We start from the raw sequence: 26268 nt of genomic DNA, 5'->3' as shown, positions 1-26268 counted from the left end.
TCTCAGTTTCCCTCTGACTATTAGGGGGTCTATAATACAATCCCAATAAGGTGATCATCCCTTTCTTATTTCTTAGTTCCACCCAAATAACTTCCCTGGATGTATTTCTGGGAATATCCTCCCTCTGCACAGTTGTATTGCTATCCCTTATCAAAAATGCCACCCCCGCCCCCCTTCTCTCTTGCCTCCCTCTCTATCTTTCATGTAGCATTTGTATCCTGGAACATTAAGCTACCAGTCCTGCCCATTGCTGAGCGATGTTTCTGTAATTGCTATGATATCCCAGTCCCATGTTCCTAACCATGCCCTGAGTTCTTCTGCCTTCCCTGTTTGGCCCTTTGCATTGAAATAAATGCTATTTAATTTATTAGTCCTCCCTTGTCCCTGCCTGCCCTGACTGTTTGACTTGCTTTTGTTTTCATCTGGACCAGTCTCAGATTGATCTCCTTCCTCACTACCTACCTCGGTCCCACTCCCCCCAGCTTATTAGTTTAAATCCTCCTGAGCAGCTCTAGCAAATATTAGTCCCCTTCCAATTTAGATGCAATCCATCCTTCTACTCCAAAAGAGATTCCAATGATCCAAAAATGTGAATCCTTCTCCCATACACCAGCTCCTCCACCATGCATTCATCTGTTCTATCCTCCTATTCCTGCCCTCACTAGCTCGTAGCACTGGGAGTAATCCAGATATTACTACTCTCAAGGGCCTCCTTTTTAAATTTCTGCCTAACTCTCTGTAATCTTCCTTCAGAATCTCAACCTTTTACCCTTTCCATGTCATTTGTTCCAATGTGGACAATGACCTTTTGCTGACCCCTCTCCCCCATGAGAACATTCTGCACCCTCTCTGAGACATCCTTGATCCTGGCACCTGGGAAGCAACACATCATTCTGCTTTTTCGCTGCTGGCCACAGAAACGTCTGTTTGTACCTTGGACTAGAGAATCCCCTAACACAATTGATCTCTTGGAACCCGACGCACCCTTCATTACATTAGAGCTAGTCCCAATACCAGAAACATTGCTGTTCGTGCTATGTTTCCCTGAGAATCCATCCCCCTCTACATTTTTCAAAACAGCATACCTGTTTGAAATGGGTATATCCACAAAAGACTCCTGCCCTAGGTGCCTACCTCTCTTACCTTTCCTGGAGTTAACCCATCTATGAGACTGTATCTGAGACTTTTCCCCCTTCTATAACTGCCATCCATCACATACAGTTGCTGTTGCAAATTCCTCATTGCTTCTAACTGTCTCTCCAACAGATCCATTCAATCTGATAAGATTCTCAGACAACAGCATTTATGGCAGATATAACCCACAGTAACCCTTAACCTCTCTTTAAACTCCCACATCTGACAAGAGCCATTTTTGCTTCTTCACAATCTACAGACTCAGAAAATAACACCAAGGTTAAATTAATAGTTGTGGCTTATATTTTAAGTTTAATCAAGAGACTTATCTCCAAAAACTTAATCAAGAAAGAACCCACTTTACTCACTACTGCAGATTATCTGTAGGACACACCTAAAACAACATTGAACTTATCTGATTATGTGGTGTGAACTTTACCCAATAGTTTCTCCAAGATCAGTTGTGAATTTCACTGTTTGTTAATTTTCCCAGATGCACTCCAATGTCCAATGATACATGAATTCAAACAGCAAAGACAGTCTCTCTCTCGCTCGCTCTCTCCCTCTCACCTGCTGTTGTTTTGACTTTTTTTCCTAAGGTTCCAAAACAATCCAACAGCACATGAAACAGTATTTGCTGCTCCTGGAATTCAAGGAAATCACCTTCAGCACCTAAAATACCTCAAAAAAGGAGCAGCTGTTACAACCAGAAATTTTTCCCATCCTCCATCTTGGATTACCCAGAATCCTCAACAGAATGTCGGTGTAAAGTTTTTCTTTGGCTGACTCATTTCCTATTCTCATTGTTACTCTGACTTGGTTTACAAGTTAAAATCTTGCTATGCTTTCAAATTCAATGCAAACTTAAAAAGTGATGTGAAAAATTAGTTGCCAGGTTGACATGAGCCTACTGACATTGCAAACTTAGATTACTTCCACCCCCTTTTTCTAGACAATCTTATTCTTAATCCTTTATTCTTTATAATGTATTATAACGTAACACCTGGGAATTATAAAGTTAGTCACTAAAATGGCGGCCTTGAAATTATCATTGACTGTTTGAAAAAACTTATCTGATTCACAAATCTATTTTTTACAGAAGGAAATCTGCGATCTTTGCCTAGCCTGGCTTAGACATGAATCCAGAGTCCATGGCAACGTGGGTGACTCTTAACAGCTCTCCAAAATGTTAAAACAGTCAACACAATTCCAGAGCAATTAAAGATAGGCAAAAAATGCTGGCCTCATTTACAATGCCCACATGCCATGAAAGAAAAAAAATCCAATCTTCCCACACTGATTTTGTTTGTGGTTCAGGTATTCATCCATTTGTTCTTTCTTTCTCCTTTTTTTCAATACTGTTTTACTCAGTTGTGTTTTATATAACAGCATTTTTATCTTGCTTAGTCTGCATTGCTCCAGGAGGATAGTTGCCAATGTCACTTTTTCATGGTTTCTGAATAGACATCAATTTCCATGAAGTGGGCCTGGGCTATTGGAGTCTGACCTTGTTCCATACGGCTGACACTATTTTTAATATCTGGATATCTCACAAATGTTCTGCTCAGCAATATACAAATAAATCTGACTCCAAAACATTTTTGTTCAAGAGGGAAGCAAAATGGAGTTAATGGCTGGGATTTGAATAGGGTTCTGGAGACATGAAGGGCAGGAACATGGGAATTAAAAGTGCAAGAGGGAAGCCCATTGTGTTCAAGCCAAAGATCATAGTCACAGCAGGGACAAGAATAGTGGCTTGGTAGCGCGTTGAATAGAAATGGGCTGTCAAAGAATAGTTAAAAACACCCATTGAAAGCAATCTTCTAGGTTTGCTGGCCAAAGAGCCTGCTGCACCCCATCTCCACCACTAGGAGGGCTCATCAGTCACATTGAAAAGTCACCTCTCTGTGACTTGCTGGGGTAAGGTTTCCTCAGGCTTCATGCCCCAAAATATTTGGATCGGAAGGGCATTGGAACAAAGTCCACTCCATCAACCACAATGTTGCTGAAGGGAAAATATAAAAAAGAAGACATTGTGATTTGGGTAGCCTATTACTGGGGTTCAGCAGCAAATTTATTTTTTTGGTGCTTGCCTGCAAGAAAACCTTGATATGGAGATGCCTTCTCTTTTCCTGTGCTTACTAGTCACTTGTAATGGTGGCACTGCTGAAGCTATAGACTGGTCCAACTGGACTGACGACATGGAGGTGCAGCCTGTTATCTGACATACCTCAGTGGAGGCCCCTTAGTGGGATTGCAGCCACAGGCCCACAGCCCACCTGGGTGAATGCCAACCACATTGGGCTTTGATGGCAGGATTTACGGCAGCAAAGTCCTGGTAAATAAAGAACATAGTGCAGAATGGCAAAAGATGAGGACCATAATGAAATCTATTGGTTTACATACTGCTCACATTGAGGATACCCTCCAACACGTATGGTACTATCAATGCATTAAATGGAGCAGACGTCAAGTATCTGAGAACTCAAATTGTGCATCCATGAGATGCTACAGGCCATTAACAGCAGAATTATATTATACCACAATCTGTAATTGCACAGCTCAGCATATCCACCACTTCAGAATTATCATCAAGTTAAGTCATGGAGTCATAGATATGTACAGCACAGAAACACTTTGGTCCAACCCGTCCATGCCAACCAATATTCTAACTTAAACTCGTCTTATTTGCCAGTACTTGGCCCATATCCCTCTAAACCCTTCCTATTATATACCCATCCAGGTGTCTTTTAAATGTAATTGTACCAGCCTCCACCACTTCCTCTGACAGCTCATTCCATACATGTACCACCCCCTGTGAGAATGAGTTGCCCCTTAGGTCCCTTTTAAATTTTTCCCTCTCACCCTAAACCTATGCCCTCTAGTTCTGAACTCCCACACCACAGGGAAAAGACATTGTCTATTAAAAGACCATGCCTCTCATGATCTTATAAACCTCTGTAAGGTCGCCCCTCAGCCTCCACTCCAAGGAAAACAGCCCCGGCTTATTCAACCTCTCCCTATAGCTTAAATCATCCAACTCTGGCAACATTCTTGTAAATCTTATCTGAACCCTTTCAAGTTTCACAATATCCTTCCAATAGGAGGGAGACCAGAATTGCGAACAATATTCTAAAAGTAGCCTAACCAATGCCTTGTACAGCTACAACATGACCTCACAACTCCTATACTCAATGCTCGGTCCAATAAAGGAAAGCATATCAAACACCTTCTTCACTATCCTATCTACCTGACACTCAACTTTCAAGGAACTATGAACCCGCACTCCAAGGTCTCTTTGTTCACCAACACTCCCCAGGACCTTACCATTAAGTGTATAATTCCTGCTCTGATTTGCCTTTCCAAAATGCAGCACCTCACATTTATCTAAATTAAACTTCATCTGCCACTTCTTAGCCCATTGGCCCATCTGATCAAGATCCTGTTGTACTCTGAAGTGATGTTCTTTCTTGTTCACTATACCTGCAATTTTGGTGTAATCTGCAAACCTCCTATGTACCTCCTGTACCTCTTATGTAATTATACCTCTTATGTTCACATCCAAATCAAGTTGAGACATCAATCTTTGTTCAATGAAGAGTGCATGCCAAGAGCAGCACCAGGTTTCAATCTGGTTAAGCTACAACACAGGACTATTTGTGGAAATAACGTACAATTGACAGGGCTGACAGACAACCAACAGACCAGATCAAAGATCTGTAGTCCCGCTATATCCAATTATGTTTGGTGGTGAGCAATTAAAAAACTAATGGAAGTATAGGTTCCACAAATAGTTCCAACCTTAATAATGGTGGGGTCTAGTGCATGAGTGCATAGGCAAGGGTAAAGCATTTGCATTGAATGGCAGCTATAAGTGCTGAGTGAATAATCCATCTTGGCCTGCTTCTGAGGTCCCCAGCATCACAGATGCCAGACTTCAGCCAATTTGATTCACCCCACTTGATTTCAAGAAATGGCTGGATGCACTGGATATTGCAAAAGCTATGGACCTGGAGAATGTTCTGACAACAGTACTGAAGACTTGCACACCTGCATTAAAACAGTACCACAGCAACTCCCACCCCAGCCAAGCTATTCCAGTACAGCTACAATACATGCATTAACCCAGCAATGTGAAGCATTGTCGAGAGCAGAGTGAACAAAAAGCTTGTTCATTCACTGCCCTATCAGACTATTTTCAATCAGTAGCAAAGTAAGTGAAGGGATTGCCGACTGTGCTACCCAGAAGAATCAGCAAAGGAGCAACCTGAATGCTGCATAATTTTGGATCCATCAACCCAAATTGACTCCTGACCTCATTACAGCCTTGGTACAAAGATGGTCAAAACAGAGTTGAGGCATGGGTGATTGCGCTTGATATCAAAGCAGAATTTGACACAATCTGGCGCAACTAGAGTCAATTGGGAATCAAAGGAAAAGCTCTCTTGATTGCAGTCATACCCATCAAGAAGGAAAATGTTGCTGGACATCAGTCATCTCAGCCTAGGCCATCAATACAGCAATTCCTCATGTTAGCTATTCTTAATGAACCTGTTCAGAGATGTTATCACACACCTGTGGAGCAAGTGGGTTAAGAACCCAGATCTTCTGACCCAGGCTGTAGGGACATTATCACTGTGTCAAAAGAACCCAGGTTCCTCAACTATCTTCAGCTGCCTTAACAATTACTTTTCGTTAGGTCACAAAGGGTAACGTTCACTGACAATTGCATAATGTTCAACATCATTCATGCCTCTAGTACTGCCATACCCTTATGAAGCAAGACCTGGGTCATATCCAGGCTTGGGCTGTTAATTAACATTCATATTATGCAGTGTCAGGGAACAGCCATCGCCAACAGGGGAGAATCAACAACCCCCCCTTTGGCATTCAATGGTTATACCATCACAAAATTCCCCACTGAAAACATGCTAGGGGTTATTTTTGATCCATTAATAAAGTTACAGAAGTGTACAGCACAGAAATAGACCCTTCAGCCCAACTTGTACATGCCAACTAGAAATCCTAAATAAATCTAGTCCATTTGCCAGCACTTGGCCCTTATCACTCCAAACCCTTCCTATTCATGGACCCATCCAGATGCATTTTAAATCTTGTAATTGTACCGGCCTCCACCACTTCCTCTGGAAGCTCATTCCATACTCGCACCACCCTCTGTGAAAAAATTGTCCCTTAGGTCCCTTTTAAATCTTTCTCTTCTCACCCTAAACCTATGCTCTCTAGTTCTGAAGTCCTCCAACTGAGGGAAAAGACCATATCTATTTACCCTATCTATGCCCCTCATGATTTTATATATTCAGCTTTCTATCTTAACAAACTCACCAAACAAGCTAGATGTTAACTAAACAGGTAACAGTTAAACCACACAAATACAACGACTATTTCCAACAACAGAAGTTATAAACATTGTCCCTTGATAGTCAATGGCATTACCATCCCTGAATTGCCCACTATCAGCATACTGGTGGTTATCATTGACCAGAAACTGAACTGGAATAGCCATATATTATTGTGGATATGAGCAGAGCAGAGGCTCCTCAAAGCCTGTCCACCATCTACAAGGCACAAATCAGGAGTATGATGGAATATTCTTCATTTGCCTGGATGAATGCAGCTCCTACAAAACTCACGCTTGATACCATATAATAACATTTGCTTCCCATAAATCCCAGGCAATGACCATGTCCAATAAGAGACAATCCAACTACCACCTCTTGACATTTAATGGCAATAATGTCATTGAATACTTTACTACCAATATCCAGGGGGTTATATGGGTTTGCTATATAAATACAGTGGCCGGAAGAGTGAGTCACAAGCTAGGAACACTGATATGAGTAACTGTCCTCCTAACTTCACAAAGACTGGCTACTATCTACAAGACTCAAGTTGGAATCTGATGGAATACTCTACTTTTGTCTGGATGAATGCAGCTCGACACCACACAAGTCAAAATAGTGGGCCAAATTAGCAATGCATCCAGAAACATTCACCCCCTCCATCAGCGTGAATCATGTACAGGTGTACTACAGTAACGCTCCACAGCACCTTTGACAGCACATTCCAAACCTGGCTTCCTCGCAAGTATTTATCCCTGAATCAGAAATAGATTTACTGATTGTCCATCTCATGACTAGTTGAGACTCTCTCTTGTGTGCAAGTTGGCTAAACAACAACTGTGATTCCAATTTAAAAGTAATTCACTGGCTGAAAGGTCCTTTAGTGTATCCCAAGGTCATGAACTATACCTTATAAACTTCCAGTTGTTCCTTTACCTGTTCCTAATTAAAGTTAATGCTATATCACTTATTTATCCTTGGGTGAAAAAATACATGAAATTAAATCAGACATCCATTATTGAAAAGGTGCTGTCAGTTACAAATGCCAGTTATCTAGCTTCTAGCATGGAACAATAATATTTCATTGAATATAGACTTATTTGAATAAACAATATAAAATCTCCATTTCTTTGACAGCAAGATACACATAGATTGTTACTTCATGATCATCTGTTGTGCCTGATTTAATCTTGAGTAGATTCAATTGGTAGATCATGTGGCATTGGGTAGCATCCTTGCCTTTGAGTCAGAAGCTCTGGGACTGAGATCCACTCCAGGACTTGATGGCGATGGATGAATAACATGCAAACAGGTTGATTTTCAAGCTGTACATCCTACAATTATACCTATGGCAGACAGTAGGTGCAGGTAAACCAGTTGGTCAGCCATCCTTAATGTAAAGTGACACTGCTCAAGCTCCTGAAGATAAAGAAAACTACACACAGAAATAAAGCATGTACCTTGTCTATCTGTCACTAAGTGTGGGAAGAAAGAAGATGACAGTGACAAATGATTTATATTGCAGTAGTATTATTGTTCTGTGTCATATTTTCATTGTTTATTTCTTGACAGACAAGGAATTATGATGTTTTATTTATTGAGCCACAATATTTCAGGGAAATAATGATGTGGCTTTCTTTCTGGAATACTGTTCATTTGCAGAAAGAGAACTTCTTAGAAATTCAGTACTGGATTCTATCTAACTTTAATTGACTGTGTCCGTCTAGATGAGATATTAATATTTATTATTGAAAACTAGAATGTATAGGATCCTTGGAAGATTATAGCCAAGGGACATATCTTGATATGAACAATATAGAAGAAGATTAGTAGAATTCCCTGGCGAAGTTTTTGTCTGTTATCGTACTAACCTCGAGGATAAATCTTCGACCTGATGGCTACCCTGTTGAGTTCTACATGATCACATCCCTAAACTCAACAGCTTGAAACCCTTTCATCAATAGCATAGGCTCACTTGGATCCAAGCACTTTCAAGATAAAGACTGTAACTTACGATCAGTATTCCTACTCATCACTATCCTCAAATACTATTCAAGATTTCAACTCCAAGCATAAACACCCAGTCCTAGCCAACTCTGTGCTCACCAGACTGATTTTTTTTCCTTCCTCAGATCCCTCTTCAGCAGGACAATATTAGATATCAATTTCTGACAATATGCACCACTGTAACAGAACTAATATGCCTACTCTAATACAATCTCTGAATGTAGAAGAATATTTTTAAAAAATGGTCAGGAATGTCCAGTATTTATGTGAATGATATTTAGATGTGCATTCATGGTTTAAGATTCTAGTCTCCACTGTAACACCCACCAGCATTTGACCTCTAATGACAGACTAAATTAGTCTCTGCTCTTTAAAATTTTCCAGTCCTCTTGCAGTAACAATTCAGCAACTAACAGCAAGCTATGAACCTAATAACATAAAACAAAACACTAAATCGCAGGATTTCAAATTTCACAGCAAGATCAGAATGCCATTTAAGCTATGTTACCTCTTAATTGTGAAAACCTAGCCCTTTTCACATTCTCACAGATATCTACACTTGAGGAAATAAAACTGAATATAAACATCTAACCTTTAAAGATTGCCTTTCAGCTCAAAATTGTGTATCAATTAGCTTTGTTTAATGTTGATGATATTCTGAGCAGCAGCATGCTCAAGGTCTTAAATTAAAATAGCATGGTACCCTCTACAGGAAACCTAGGATCAGAATGAATAATGCAAGCCATTATGTATCTCCTTAGCCAATTAAATTGCTGGATTGATAAAATGTGCAACAAGGATTAAAAAACTATGTGTAAATTAGAGTGGATGATTTCCATGTCAGGTGGATGAAAAGATAAATTTTTTAAAATTGGAATAACAGAGAAATAAGAGTTACAAAGTGAAAAATACAACTTTTACATTTATTTGTTTTTAGATCTGCAATAACTAAAAATAGAAACAATGTGACTCCACATGTGCAACAGTTAATGTTCAGTCCCGGAGAGGTTGACTGGCAGAAATTAGTACTTAACATGCTGCTAAAAGGATACAATGATTTGAAATGGCTTGACTTAACTTTCTTTCACCAGTATGCTTTGTGTCAATTATGCAAGTACAGGAACTTCACACTGTTCAATGCATCTGACTGGACAGCCTGACTGGAAAAGGTACCATTTTCAAGAAGTTAATTTTTGGATGAGGCATTAAACAAAGATAAAAACAGAAATTGCTGGAGAAACACAGCAGGTCTGGCAGCATCTGTGTCATATGAAAGCAGAGTCAACACTGAGCCCAGTGACCCTTCTTCAGGATTGATATTTAAAACATTTAGAACTTCAACACTCCTCATATCATCACCATAGTCACATACCTAAAATTCACAATGAGCAGTCAAGGGGACTCATGTGGAGATGAAAAGGATAATACTCAAACAGCTCTCACACACATGTTTATAGTGAAAATGATTCATGAAACTTATTCAAAGCTTTTAAATATCATGTCATTAATATATAATCTGTATCAAAGTCAGATATTCCTTTAAAAGTCACTTTAAACTGTTGAAGTGAACTAAGATAGCTGTAGTATTTGAAAGTTAGATAGGAATTCACACTGAAAAAGCAACTGTACTTATGTAATATCAATAAAGGAATCTACTGCATGCAATTCAGTGGAGTCAATGTGGGCCTTGACCTCTCTATCACCTCTTTTCAAGAAAGCCCAGCTTATTTCATATTACTCAGGCACTCAAGTAAGGGGAGGGCCAGAATGGTAATCCATGGACATTCATGTTGAGGTCTTAATTAGGCTCAGTGGATGAAGATTTGGACATCTCACCTGCTACCCTTCCACCTGATCAAATCCCAATCCCTACACTCACCATGGGAACAGACAAAAGATTCACCCCTTTGAAATTATAGAACATGTTTTGTTCTAATCTACACCAGGTGGTCTGTCAATTAAAGCAGACCAGCGGACTTTTTCAAAACAAAAGGACTATCACTGACAGCTTTGCTCAGTTATTATTTTCACACGTAATGATCAGGATATTCAAAAACTTTCAGACCATGATACTTACACAGACATTCAAGAATGTCTACAGATACTCCATGAATTTGTGACTCCCATATTGCAGCACCGTTAGTATAGCCAAAATAAATTAGTTCAGAGTTCAAACAGACATAAGTTCAAATGGCGTCTATGAGGTCAGATATGGCCTGAAGAAATCATAGCTCATTCCCTTCCCTCTGCTGGCAAAAAAAATCACTTTTGCATCTGCGTCCCAGTAACCCTTTATAAAGGCTCACAGACTCTTTCTAACATTGAAAATCCTGTCACCTTCTGTCACTATTCAAAGAGGAATTGCTTCTATTTTTATCCTTTCAAATAGCTATCCATTCATTAACAGTACTAAAACAGAAAATATGGCCATTATCACATTCATACCTATGGGACCTTGCTTTGTGCCAATTGGCTGCTGTGTTTCTCTACATTACAACACAAAAATATTTCTTTGGCTATAACCCACTTTGCAACATCCCAAGGTCACAGAATCATGTATGCCAGTTCTTTCTTTACTGCCAGTTTTGAGCTTCGTGTTCTCTCTTCCATGTCATGCAATAATGGTTTAATCTCAATTTGATTACATTCAATTTAGAATCATCCATTTACTGAACATCATAACTCTATTAATTCCAAATTTCTTTTCTAACATTGCTATCCCTCAACAAAAGCCAGGGAACCTTAAGGAATAAAGGAGGAGTAATTCATTTGGCCCCTCATCATTCCTCCCCCATTCAGTTAGCTGATCTTCATTACAATACTCTTTTCCCACACTCTCCATATTCCTTAGTTCTTCTAGATATTAAAGGTATTAACATTAGAGAGGAGTCGATGATCCAACTGTATTGTTGCTGGACTGTTAATCTAGAGACTCAGGTAAAGTTCTGGGGACTTAGGTTCGAATCCCACTACAGCAGATGGTGGACATTGATTTCAATGAAAGTATGGATTTAAGAGTGAAATGATAACCATGATACCACTGTCAATTGTCAGGAAAGCCCATCTGGTTCATTAATGTCCTTCAGAGTAGGAAACTGCCATCCTTATTTGGTCTGGCCTACATGTGACTCCAGACCCACAGCAATGTGGTTGACTCTTAACTGCCCTCTGGACAAATTAGGAATGAGCAATAAATGCTGTCCTCTAAGTGATGCCCTCATCCCATGACTTAGATAAAATGATCGTGTTGTCCCAACAGCACCAGGATTTTATAATTAGAGAAATATATTGAAAATTCTATTCTGATTAATTCATAGACACCAAATATTTACAGTTACTGATTACCAATGCTGTGAATGGGTTCACACCACAGGCCTGCACTCATCTCTGGTTGCTGTTGCCTAACAAAATGTCCTGTCACGTTTCATTACAGACAAGACGTTCTCACCGCTACACGAAAGTTGCTGTAACTATTGAACACCATAAAATTGATGCAATATTGTAAAATTTACAGTGTCTCATGTTTAAACTACTAAGACTATAACATTTATATCAAATGTGTGTAAAGGAAATGTGTTTAAAAATAGCCTTACCTCCTCCCATTGATGAATGTACCTTATCAACCTGGAGAGTCTCAATAATCGTAAAAGACTGAGAATTTTTGTAAACCGCACTATTCGTAGTGCTCTAGCAGTTTTATAAACTTCTGAATCGATTCCTTTTTCTACTATCAAAAATATATAATCCACGGGGATTGAGGAGACAAAGTCTACAATAAACCAGCTTTTTAAATATGTCTTCTTAATTTTCTGTGGATCCAGTATGATCTCAGTGTTATCTTCTATAACAATTCCAGTTCTGAAGTTTAGGACTAAATCCATGAGGAAGAAAGTGTCGGACACAACATTAAAGATAATCCATGGAGTGGTGGTTTCTTCCTTGAAGAAGGTGATTCCTACTGGGATAATGATGAGATTTCCAACCATAAACAACAACATTGTGAAATCCCAATAAAACCTGTAAAGAAAGATAATAATTAATTAATAAGCCTCAAAAATTCTTTCAATATTTGAGTGCCAAGAATGAAAAGTCTTTGGCATTCCTTTCAGAGTCATTGAAACAGATTGAAATACTTCAAGTTAAACAAAATTATTACTTCACACCACATAACTAGCAATGATTTCTTAGTGTACAGTTAATCCATTAAAATATTAACAAAGACTAATATAATAAAACTATTTGATCAATCAGACTCATTTCTTCAATATTTCAAACTTAGCCTAGCTTTAATTTGCATTTTGATCTTCATTTTAATTCCATGGACCTATCTGGTAGATCATTTCAAACCTTTATCACCTTGAAACAAACAAAACCTACAAAATACTAAATGGCCTGGATAATGTAGATGTTGGGAAGATGTTTCCATTGGTAGAAGAGACTAGGGCACAGTGTTAGAGTAAAAGGACAACCTTTTAGAATGGAGATAAGGAGAAACTTGTTCAGCCAGAGAGTGGTGAACCTATAGAATTCATTGCTATAGAAGGTTGTGGGGGCCAGATTATTGAGTATATTTAAGATGGAGATAGATAGATGCTTCAGTACTAAGGGGATCAAGGGTTAGAGGTAGAAGGCGGAAGAATGGGATTGAGAAACTTATCAGCCATGATTTAATGGTGGAGCAAACTTGATGGGCTGAATGGCTAACTATGGTCTTATGCTCATATCCACCTCCATATGATGCTTGTCCTTCTTTGCACTTATTAATATTAAACCTTACTTCCTATTCATATCTCAATTGGGCAATACTTTCCACAAAATCATCGAGGCATCCTCCAGTCTTAGTACAAACTTAATAAGTTCACAACAGGATAATGCATTCCAGTAATTTATGTAAATGAAAAACAACTAGTATAATCATTGTCTTTGATTTAAGTATTCTCCTAAATAAAAGAGATCTGTATCCCCACTGGGACCTCTCAGGCGCCCTGTTGTCTACTCTTATACTTTAGAAGTGCTGTTTACAGGTTTCCTGGTGGTAGCCATTTTGCTTAGAAATCCTCACAGAGATAAAGAAATTGCGTTTGTGATATGAAGAATAAGGGCTGCCAATAATCACAATCATCAGCAATTCTAAATCATGGTGACAAAGAAGACTGAGGAACACCAGTTAGTAAAAAGGTTATTAAGTTTAGATTTATGGTATGATTCAATACATTTCTGCATTCACCATTGTGCATGAAACCAGAACAAAACTTCAGGTTTGGTACAGTAAGACATTTATATATTAAGTTTGAAACCAAACATATTGCTGTTTTAGGATGTTCATTATTGGCTCAATAAAAATGCACTGAGTAGCAGAGAGAACCTTTCTCATGACACATATTTTGCTCAAATTATCAATTTTCAAATCTCTTCAATAGTCAATGCAGTCAATGAATTATTATCTGCAATGATACATATTATTACATTCACACCAGACTCTCAAAGAAATCATATACTCATGGCTTGGCTGTGGATTGATTTTAAACAAAGTTCTAAATAATATTCACTCTTTAATGTTAACACTTTTAATGATTTTATAGAAAACTAAAATTCACAGACTTCTATGGAATACTACTTCTGCTAAGTGCACCTAATCTGGATAATTTTCTTGCATTGTCAACACTCACAGCTCTCAGCCTGTTAATTGTTCATTTCTTGAAGGATAGTTATTGTTGTCAAATCAACTTAATGAAATAGAGAATACTTCTTAAACTCTTCAACCAATTTACAATAATTTTATTTTAACATGAAATGTTTTCCATGGAAAGTAGTCAATTTGCCATTAGACATTTGTTTCAAATACATGCAAGTTCTTTACAACACAATGAATAAAAAACAAAGTTGAGAATAGACATAATATTAATATAATAAATTAATACAAATCCTCATGTGCTTCACATCCACTTGGTATGCTGGTGCTGTTCTTCAAGAACAAGAGTTCTTTTGAAGAACAAAAGAAGATATGGAAGACCCAGCAGTTTCTGTCCCATGGGTTGTGTATCATTATGTTTCACAACTTGTGTATTTAAAACTTCTTTAAAATGTTATATCATATAAAAGTTATATGGCATATTAGACAAATCATTGCTAACAATTTAGCATCTCCAATAAATTTGTAGAAGACTAAAATGCATGTTTAAACTATACAAACTAGTAAATGTAAAATAATTTATTCAAAATATGAACACATCTACCACAAACATAATATACACTATCTGCAGAATAAAGCAGCAACTAAAGCCTTAATATGACAACATAATCCGAGAAAGCAAATTTAACAAGTTAAACATAACAAAAGCATTACTGGCTTTGAATACAGTGCAAAATGTTATCCTGCATAAGAAATATGAAATAACATTACTTACAACTTTATACTTTTATCTTGTTACTACTAGTAGGATTAAAGACTGATGGAAGTAAATAGTGAGTTTCAGTTGGCTAAATAAATGACTTCAACAGGAGAGATAGTGCCATTTGATTTTAACAGTAATATGGAGAACCAGTGCAATGCACATTAGAAGAGAACAATGCATTCCAATAGTGTCAGCACCATCTGGGACTGTTTGCTGAATTAATGCAGGGCACTCAGAACAAAAAAGTAAAAACCTAATGCAAAAGTTATACTAAGTATATTATTCTGGAAGGAACAAAGGTGCTGCATGTAGACATTGTCTATACTATGTGTAGACAAACACACAGTGAGGAGAATATGGGGTCGTAGGGGGTTTGGTGAACAGAACAGGGAACTAAGGAGCAAAGAAAGAAAAATAATACACATGGGCAGAAAGACCTTAACTGTAGCAGAATACAATGAACAGGAATAAATCATTGAACTAAGATTATTATATATTATGGGCTTCAGCTCAGAAAAAAAAATGAATAAAGGCCCGGCAAATTCTTAAGTCAAGCTCAGGGATCCAAAAATTAGAAAGGTTACATTAAGGCTACCATACCAATGTTAGACAAGAAATCCAGACATATACTAATGGCCCCATGGTAACTCTTTGGCTCAAAAAAAGGGAGTCCATTGCATAGCACTGTTTGAATATCATGCACAATTCTATTAATTTCAAGTGATGGTTAGATTTATATGACAAGAACTCAACTATTTTGTGAAAACTCTGGGTGATATTAAAAAAAATCCAAACTAATTTTAAGTGTGGGCCAGAGAATTTTTAATACTTTGCTTTTTATCAGTACAGTCAGACCGCAACCAGTTTGAAGTCTGGTGAGTTTTTCACTGGAAGGTGACTGGATTATTTTTGTGTCCAGAACGGTGTGCATTAAGTCTTAGTGTAAAATCAAAAATACTTTATGATACAAAATGTTGTGATGATGGGGGGAAAAAGTCAATACATTGAAAATGACAGATAAATTATGCATAAAAATGAAATGGAAAAAGATTAAAAGAGACTCATGGAAATAGAAAATAGCTGGTGAGAATTAATCAGTGTGAAAAGGACAAGAAATGAGATAGGCATAGTAAAAAGATAAAATATGAAATATATGGTTGTTCATCCTAACTCAAAGTCCATTATTTCAGATTATTTGATAATCCTTTTTCTTTGATTCCACATTCTGACTGTCCAATGTTACTTATATTTTTAGTTCAGTTTGTTGCATGATTCAACTTTTTAGTTATCAGTACACAAGCCAGGAGGGAGCTGAATAAAATGAAAGGTAAATGATCAAAAGGGAGGGGGAAGATGTTAAGAAAAAATAGGTGAATGAATCGATTATTTCGTGAAAAAAACAGTAGTTGCAATAACACCCACTAAGAGAGTTCTCGGGCCCTTTAAAATCAGCCACAATCAGAAACGCAGTAATGAGACTCCAAAGGAAATAACCTTAATGATGATAACAAGACACACACATTGAGGAAACGGACGCTGCATGACAGAGGAGCTGCCGTTTCCGACAGCGTTAGCACAGCAATTAATGTCTAAAAAGGTCGTGGTAGACACCATCGATAAAAGGTCACCAATGCATTCAGCCTGTACGTGAATCAGGTGACAGTGTCTCCTTGTCCGCAAGGTCGCCACAAGGAGAGCCTGACTGCGGGAAAAGCTCACACAAAGGGTTAGAATGGTAGGACATCTGCGGGCTTTATCCGAATATAAAATACAATTAACTAGCGGCAGAAGGAGGTAATGTATCACGTGTGGTGTACGGCGCTGTGTGAATTAGCTGTAAAAGATGATAAGTCTGGTCCTTGAATGAGAGGCTGTCATTTCAAGGCAGTGATGCTGAATCTTACATGATGAATGTCCTCTGCTCGTGATGCCCAATCGTCAAAACAAAATATCACTGATTAAATTGTCAGAGGCTTGAGCAATAATCACTGTTCACAGAGCAATAGAAAATAAAAGATGAACAACATGGGTTCGATTATTTTCCACATTATTGGGGACATCCATTCACAGTACAGTCACGGCGTCAACTGCGAGACTGACATTAAAATTTGCACCATTGGTTTTCTGCGATTTTTGCACCGGTTACTTATTGGCGTTGCAACTACCTTTAAAAGTCAGGCAAGTACATAATAGGCAATGGAAATATCTGGAAAGAATAATTCAATGTCAAAATATTGAGTTTTGCAAAACTGTTCTCTTTTGTGGGCCCCATCTGTAGCTTTTGTGACTAAGTGGGTTAGTGTTAACGCTGCAGAAGAAAATGCCACTGAGTTTTAAAAGAAAGTTTTGCAATGGGTGGCATTGCAAATTTCAGCACCACAAACAGCTCCTTGCAGCTGCAGACTCCCAAACCTCCCAGGTGCTGGAGCAGACGCCATCTGGCAGCTCGGGTACTGGAAAGACAGCTCGAGTCAATTTCTGTTGGAAAGACCCAAGATCCCTAGTTAGGTTAGACTTTTCCCAATGGAAATCCTGAGAAGAGTATGTAAAGGAAACAAATAAAACAACAAGGGAAAGATTATAATTCATTCCCACATGACTCACTGTATCTGCTATAAAGGGAAACCAATGACCCACAATGATAAAATGTCAGTAGCACGAATAATATCTCAAATTTCTCTGAATTTGCAGCACTTTCAAAATATATGCATGCGACCTATTTTTCCACAGACACTTTATCAGTTAGAAACTATTTACGAGGGATTTTTAAAAAAACTTATTTCCGAAATAAAACTCAGCAGAACATTCTCTGACAAAAAAAACTTAGGCTCACAAGCAAAATGGGGGAGGAGCTGGGTGGACTTATATATGAATATATATATATATATATGAATTTCTTGTTTATCAAGTTTAAGAATGTTACTGTTGCAGATTATTTCAATTTTACTTTTAATTTTCGCCACCAAGCCTCACCATTAAATATTCCAGAGTCAGGAAAAAAAGGTTAGATGCAAAATGACCCTCAAGACGAGGACCAAATCTAGGTTAGCAGATCCTACATGATTATTACTTACACTTTTGTGTCATTTACACTTTAACCTCTCACTACAAGATTGCTGTTTACTACAGGATTACTTGATACTGCCATATCAACCAGAAATTTTATTCACACCATTCAAACTCATTCCACAGAAGATATATTTATCCTGCAAATCAAATCTGTATTCAAATATATACAAAGGATGAAAGATCACATGACTTGAAGATATGTATATCCATGGAGTAATTTGCATACTAGCTGTATTAGCTTGCAGAACTATAACTATGCAAAATTATGGTCATTTAAAAATAAAATATTTTTTTATTAGCTTTTCAAAAGACATCTGTAGCTGTATCACATCCTGTCCAACCAAATATGTTATTTTCAGAGTGATGTAAAGACATGATAACTTTAAAGCATTAAAATGTTTTTTCTCTAGTTAAGTTTGATATTTAATGAAGCCCTTGTATAAATATTTACTATGCATTGCCCATTGTACCCAAAATTATCTTGGTACTGTTATACTTTAAGTATCAGATTTAACCTCATAGTACAAGATAACAGTCACACAGTACTGAGCTGTAATTTTGGTTTTAGAGTGTTTATGATCTGAGAGATTATAAATAAGTAAAATTATTTGGTTTAAAAGTTTATTTTGAATAGTGTGAAAGTTTATATACATGCACAAACAATTAGACAAGGTATAAAAATATTTTACATTAATTATCTCAAAATATCCTGCCCCATGAACATTAATTCTTTAAGAAATTTGGGGTGAATTTCATCTGTGTACTACAACCAAAATATTGTTATTTATAACAAAAAGGTAACTACTTTGCCATGCATAGTAGAGAGAAAATCCATCTTAACCTTTACAAATAATCAGTTTGTTTCATCACTGTTCTCAATTTTTAAAACTTCATTTGTGGGATGTGGATATTGCTAAATGGTCAACATTTATTGCACATCCCTAGTTGTTCTTGAGAAGGTATGGTGATATGCCTTCTTGAACCATCTGTCCATCTGATGTGTGTTGACACACAATGCTATTAGAGATGGAATTCCAGGATTTTGAGCCAGTGACTGTGAAGGAACGGCAATATATTTCCAAGTCAGGATCATGATTGGCTTGGAGGAGAACTTCACAGTTGTGGTGTTCCCATGCATCTGCTGCCCTTGTCCTTCTAGATGGAAGTGATCATGGGTTTGGAAGGTGCTGTCTGAGGATCTTTGGTGAATTTCACAGTGGTTTGTGCTTTGTGCAGGTAATTGGTTACTTATGCTGTGTTGAGAATCACAAATCTAGTCAGCCGAGAATGTTTAGCCTATGCCATTCAGTTTGCTGTAGTATCCTTCCTACACTTATTTCCATGTTCAAAATGCCTGTAATTCGAAATTCAACTGTGTGGGGTCCACATCTCAAGCAATAAATCTTATTATTATATCAAAGAATAACATCTATGTCTACCATGGTTAGCTACTATTATTCTTAATTAAGCAAAGCTTTACATACTTTGATAAATTTCCCTGTATCAAATATAGATATAGTATAAAACAATTCCAATTAATCATATCTGGAACATATTTAATGCCCTCAAAAGTTAATGCAAGATATTCATTGTTTAACCCTTAACCAATCTAGATCCTACCTAGCTCATTAATGGTTTAAGTGAGATAACTCAGCTACCTGTTTGGATTTGCAGGGAGTATTAAATTGATAACTAGCCATTTGTGTATTGATAACTGTAGTTAAAGATGAAGGGTGATTTCTCCAACATTAAGGGGTTGCATGTTACACTGTATTGTTTAATCATCTGCTAGCTCTCCATTCCAGTACAACAATGCTGAAATGTTCATCATTTGTGTAACATAATGCATTCTCCAAATACAAAAGGTGCATTTCAAACTTAAATATATCTTTGAAAATGTTTGACTTTAAGAAAATCAAGATTGAGGTCCTTATCTTCAAAGTTATTTCAGTTATCTTGTTTACCTCTATCAGATTCTTATGCAGAATTTCCATTTCATGCCTGACAGGCTCCCTTTGCATTTCAAAACATCATTTTATGTGACATATAATTTCATTACAAAGGGTTCCTACAATGTCTTTTTTTGAGCAAATGTAATTTTAACAGTATTCATTTATTGAACATTTTTATTCTTGCTCAATAATACCCTTAGTTGTCCCACCAACTGATTCACTCCAGAGTGAATCAGTTAGCTTTAAATTTTGACTTAGAGATTTTTAGTGCAAATGTATGAAAAGCAAAGCCATGATAAGTTAACCTTGCCATGTATATCATCCAAACAGCTATTTGTCACACATCACATACAGTGGACATTTAACAACTGCAACTCTTCAGTGGCCTTGGTAAAATATTTTCATCACTGCAATATTTCAAACATGCTGGCTCAACTGAGACTTAACTAGGGCCTAAACTTGCATTCAAAATGCAACAATGCTGTCTATCTCCCTCTCTCTTTCACAGCACAAAACCCACAACATCTTAAAATTCCTTCCATTCATTGATACCAAAATGGCAGCAAACAAATCATAATTTGTTCTAATGCCCAAGAGCAGCAACTAAGACAAGTATAACAGATAGATTAAATATTCTAAATGTATGCTAAAATTCATACTTTTAAAAAGGCTATCTTGAACACACCCTGAATAATTACCAGTTGCTCAGTCACCCCTCTTCAGTTCTATGCACAGATTGATTTGTTAACTTGTGCCGAAAGGTTGAAGTGAGAACAAGGTGTATTGGTTGACCAGTGAAAAGTCTGAGCTTTAAAATGATGATCAACTGAAACCTATGCAAATCATGTACAAAAGTACAATTGAAAATAATGTTTAATGAATCAATAAAAGCAAACTTAATAACCAGTTTGGAACCTGTACTTCATTGAATACAGTATTTGTTGTTAGTATAATTTGCACATGATGTCCTCTAGGGGAACTCTCTGAACGAAAGAAGGAAAATGGATGGCAGCCCAGAGAACAATTTGTTCTAAATTGGACGAGTTATGATTTATTAATATGAAGTATCACGAGTTAGAGGGAAGAAAACATGCAACCCGATAAATTCCTACATCAGTGCAAATGTTTCCAGGTGTGTGAATTATCTTAATAATGCTCACAGATGGAAAGAAGTGGTGTAGGAAGGATGTTCTAAAATGTATTACTGGACCCAAAGAAAGCAAAGGTCACAGATAGTTTACAGAAAATCTCCAAAGCTTTTTTGGAAACAAAAAAATCTGAGATGAATGGCTCAGGTTGTACAAATGTTTCAATTCATTTCTAAGTATCACCCATGAATCAATGACTTAGCCTTTAGAAAATTTCAGTGTTTCGAGAGTAAATCATCAAACCGTTTGCAATTGAAATATTTGAGAGGGTTAGTAATGATGCATGGCTTGAAAAGATTAATAATTGTGAAACTAACCATAAACAATTCAATGTTTTCCAGTTACAAGATCTTAGACAAATAAATGAGAATATCAGTGGATGTTAAACTACTAAGAATCGCAACAAGGGATGAACAAAACTGTTTATTCAGATGGGTATGAAGGTATATCGGTCTGACGTTTATACCCAGGGTGTAAAGATCACAGGGAAGGAACACTTAAAAGCAGTTTTTACGTGTGGAAATGTGTTTATCTTTTGAGAGAAATATTTTTTTAACCTATAATATTTCAACCAAAACTAGCACAACTCGGCCGGTTTATGTTTTGTTTGACGCGATGATACTTTTGGGGAACCGCCGAGGCGTGATGTAGAACCTTCCAGGAGGTCACCTCACCCCGGTTTGAGTTGCAGTCTAGCGTTGGTGCAGGAACTGATGACAGTCTCCTGTCCCCATTGGACTGGAAGTCGGTAAACGATGCATGGATTGCCGCAATTTTCCTGAAATAACCGGTCACAGTGGTACCAGAAAACACTGGAACAAGCGACAAACACACGCTTTGCCCATTCCTAATCCCCAGAATGTGGCGACAAAAAGGTCTCACCTTCTAATGAGTCGAGAACACAACCTCAACAGCCCTACACCTTCCAAGGACATTAGACAGAACCAATGGTCAGATCCACACCCATAGAAAGATACATCTGTAGCGGTGACCCAAGGTACCCGGCACTGTTTAACATCAAAGGAATGAAGGAAAACACCCTTTCTCCAAATGTCTAACACTGTATTGGCTCAGCGCGATTTTGATTGTTCACCTAAAGGGCCGGGTTCAAGTCCCACCTATCCGAGCAGGTTAATCCCCCCAAAACACACACTAAGCAGACCCATTATCATGCACACTCTGCAAAAGGAATACGTTTACAATTATTGCCTGCACCGCTGTGTGTGTACGTGTGGTTTATAGCACCAATTATGGGCTGTCTAAGAAGCAGCTCTCCCAGCAGTGTTCCTATCCCCGGGACCACCTGCACGGTCTGTTAACTCCGCAGGAAGGTGAGCGCTGTAATTTGGAATAGAGGACAAATCCCCTTCGCTGCAGCTCTGCTGCGTCTCTCCGAGATCAGAACCACATTCATTCTAACACCCAGCACCGATTCCAAACCTAGAGACGGGCTTCAGTTGGCTATATGGATGGGTCTGCCCAGATTTTTTATTGTGTGCTTTTTCTTAAATGTGGCTTCCTAAATACCCTCATGAATTTCCGCATTGGGGCAAAGAACCAGTAGCGGGTTAATGTTAATCGACCTTCAAGATTACAAGTTGTAGCTGACTCAATTGGTGTCCACTTTTGAGTGCTACAGTCAGAGATATGTGCCTCTCTCTCTCTCTCCCCTGTTTATTACCGGAGGGTTAGTGGAGTACTCACCGAAAATCACTGTAAGGGTGGATAATCCAGGCGCCAGCCGATTTGACTCTCTCCTGCTCCCTTTCCACAGCCTTCTGGCTGCCGAACATCCGCAGGGAAAACTTGTTAACTCCCGGCTGGAGCATCGCCCCGAACTGGCGCTGCATGAAGCTGGCCTGACTGCCGTTCTGCTCGGCATCCTCGGGGAAGATCTGCTCGGCCCCCTCGGACTTGAGCAGGCTGACGGAGTTCCTGCCGCGCTGCTGGAACTGCGAGGATTTTCTGCTGGGCGGCTCCGCCGAGAAAGCCACCTTGCTCTCCCTCTTGTCCTCGCTGCGGGTGGAGCCGCCTCCCTCCATCGCGACCTTCCGCTCCTCGCCCTCAGCCGCCCGGCTGATGGACGACTGGCTTCCCTGGGCCACCCTGCAATCCCCGTTGGTGTTGCACTTCATGCTGACCGCCGTTTCCTGCTCGCCCGGGTTGGATTCCAGCGCCGGCTGCTTCCCCTTGTTGTGGCAGCCACGGCCGGCTCCCCCTCCTGGGGGGGACGGGATCGCTTTCATTCTGATGCTCTTGCTGCGCGTATCCTCCTCGTTCTCGTCGTCTTCGTCCATGATGGGACCTGTCTAATGGGGCAGGCTGCACCACCTTCCCCGCTCACTAGGACGCAGTTTTGCTCAGATGCTGGGAGAAGTCTGCTTTGACGTGGTCTGGGCTTCGCCTACGTGACATTTTTTCTTAAACAGCGCGGGGAGCCAGAGAGAGAGATGTCCTAGACCTTGCTTCTGGAGGTTAACTGAAGAGGGAGAACCCAGCCCCTTTTTTCGTTCCCCACTTGAAGATGTTCATCTCAAAATTTCTGACAAGGAAGGGCTAGAACTTTCCGTCTTTGAGGCAAGAATCTTCTTGCAAATGGTGCCCAATAAAAGTGAATCCCCTGGATTACTTTTACTAAAGAGTACTTGCACTTACCCTGGGGTGGAGGGAAGAATTAAAACCCAAAAAAACCTATATATTTAGGGCGCCCGCCTGTGTCTGTTTGACATTTTCTTTTAGAAAAGTCTTTTACAGGACAAACAAAGGAATTGACATGTAATACTTCTTGCAAATGTGTGGAATTAGTCCCCAGTCCCAGTGCTTCATTTGATAAAGAAACACAGACTTCAGGGGAAAAAAGCATCACCATTTGGCGCCCGGCTGCCGTACAGATTGCTAAAACGGTGCTCCCACATGATATATTAGGATTACTGCAGGTTTTAAGCAGACACACACAAACACACACGCAGTACAAAGGGGAGAAGATCTCAATTATAGAGTTATAGAGTCAAAGAGATGTACAGCATGGAAACAGACCCTTCTGTCCAACGCGTCCATGCCGACCAAATATCCCAACCCAATCTAATCCCACCTGCCAGCACCCGGCCCATATCCCTCCAAACCCTTCCTATTCATATACCCATCCAAGTGCCTCTTAAATGTTGCAATTGTACCAGCCTCCACCACTTCCTCTGGCAGCTCATTCCATACCCGTACCACCCTCTGTGTGAAAAAGTTGCCCCTTAGGTCTCTTTTATATCTTTCCCCTCTCACCCTAAACCTATGGCCTCTAGTTCTGAACTCCCTGACCCCAGGGAAAAGACTTTGCCTATTTACCCTATCCATGCCCTAATTGGATAAAAAAGTTTCTTTAGTTTGAAACAGGAATGTTGAGATTTTATCGCATAGGTAGAGGATAAATTGGTGGAAACTGAACATCCAAATCACACTCTTTAAGGTCACAAAATGGCCCCGGGTAGCTGTTAGAACAAAGGCATTGCTGAGTGAATGGAAGGGATCTTTCTGCGTCCACCCAAAAAAGTGAATTCATTTCTGAAATAGTCCAACATTATGCTTTAAAGGTTAATAGAATGTTATGCTTATTTTGACATTATATAATTTGTCATAGTCCTTTCCAAATATATTTTACTTCATGTTTCTGTTGGAGACAATGTCATAGAGTCATAGAGATGTACAGCGTGGAAACAGACCCTTCGGTCTAACCCGTCCATGCCGACCAGATATCCCAACCCAACCTAGTCCCACCTGCCAGCACCCGGCCCATATCCCTCCAAACCCAGCATAAGGGATCAGGAACACTGGCGTTTTACTGTGAGTCAGGCCAATGTGTTACTTATTACTTTAGGAATTCTACACCTTACACATTGCTGTTTCAAGGTTACTTTTTTTTATTATTCACTGAATGTGGGCATCAGCCAGCATTCATTGCCATCCCTATTACACACAGGTCAGTTAAGAGTCAACCACGTTGCTGTGTGTCTGTGGTCACATGTAGGCCAGACTAGGTAAGATTGGCAGATTTCCTCCCCCAAAGGACATCAGAGAAACAGAAAGTTTTTTTTAATAGTGGGTACATAATTGCCATTAAGTTATCTTTTGATTCCAGAGTTGTGTTTTGAATTCAAACATCACCATCTGCTATGGTAGGATTCAAACCCATGTGACCAAAACATTAGCTGGTGTTTTGGATTATTGGTTCAGCAACATTGCCACTATACCACTGCTCCTCATAGAGGAGGTCTTATTATTGCTGCAGCAGGTTAATAAGCTTTCCCTTGTAATGCTAAAATAAGTCCTAAGTGCGGTATCCATTGTCTTTTCTTTGATCATTGTTGAGGTGTTTTATTTCTCATTTCATTATGCTCAAATCCTAGCTACCATTCATATTGGTTATACAGTGAATACATTTTGCATTTCCATAGTGACTCAGACAAATCTACAGTGTCAATGTTCTGCTTGAAATATGAGGAATAGGATCAATCCGATTAATCAAGGAGTTTAATTCACAATCTATGATAAATTTGATTTTGGAAAATAGTCAAATTGTAGCATTTTTCAACAGAAGTCAAAGCAAAATGTCAATAATATTTATGAAACTTCCAAATCCATAACTTGCACCATCCAGAAGCTCAAGGGCAGCAGATACATGGGAATGTCATCACTTTCAAACTCCCCTATAAACTACACAACTTCTGAACTTGGAAATATATCATTACTCTTTCACTGTTGCTGGATTAAATTCTAGAACTTGCTAGCAACGCTCTGGGCATCTCTTCACCCGAAGGACTGCAGCAGTACATAGTGGTCGCTCATCACCAACTTCACCAGGCAATTAGTGTTGGTCTAGCTAGAAACTCTTATTTCTCATCAATGACTATAACAAAACATACTTGAAAACTTCCCTGTATTTATGTAAATTATGCAAGATTTTATCAAGTTTATATTCGACCTGGAAATGTTATGCCTATCACATAATCCAACACATTTGTCAATAAATAGAAATTTTATCCTTGCTTTTATCGTACAAATTGAGAATGTAAGAATCTAAATTTGCTTAAAAGATTTTTCAAAGAATCCTTTTGTTATATACTAATAGCGAACAAATTATATTCTGTGGGTTCAAATAATGTGCTCAGTCAATATAGAATGAAATCAAGTTAATGATTACTTCACAGCAGTGTAT

The 26268-nt window shown here is 38.7% G+C and overlaps 1 protein-coding gene across 1 annotated transcript in view; it reads right to left on the bottom strand.

Moving 5' to 3' along the window:
• The window catches only part of hcn2b (hyperpolarization activated cyclic nucleotide-gated potassium channel 2b), a 111020-nt gene extending 87658 nt beyond the window's left edge, over positions 1-23362 (bottom strand). The window contains exons 1-2 of the mRNA XM_060846061.1: positions 22770-23362; positions 12095-12518 (exon numbers count right to left, since the gene is read on the bottom strand). Of these exons, the coding sequence (XP_060702044.1) occupies positions 12095-12518; positions 22770-23362 (1017 nt within the window). The remainder of the gene's footprint in view (positions 1-12094; positions 12519-22769) is intronic.
• Positions 23363-26268: the final 2906 nt, after the last annotated feature.

Source organism: Hemiscyllium ocellatum, chromosome 28 (assembly GCF_020745735.1).
Source record: "Hemiscyllium ocellatum isolate sHemOce1 chromosome 28, sHemOce1.pat.X.cur, whole genome shotgun sequence".
Classification (NCBI taxonomy): domain Eukaryota; kingdom Metazoa; phylum Chordata; class Chondrichthyes; order Orectolobiformes; family Hemiscylliidae; genus Hemiscyllium; species Hemiscyllium ocellatum.
Note: the sequence above shows the minus strand (reverse complement) of the source record. Positions and strands in the feature narration are given on the sequence as shown.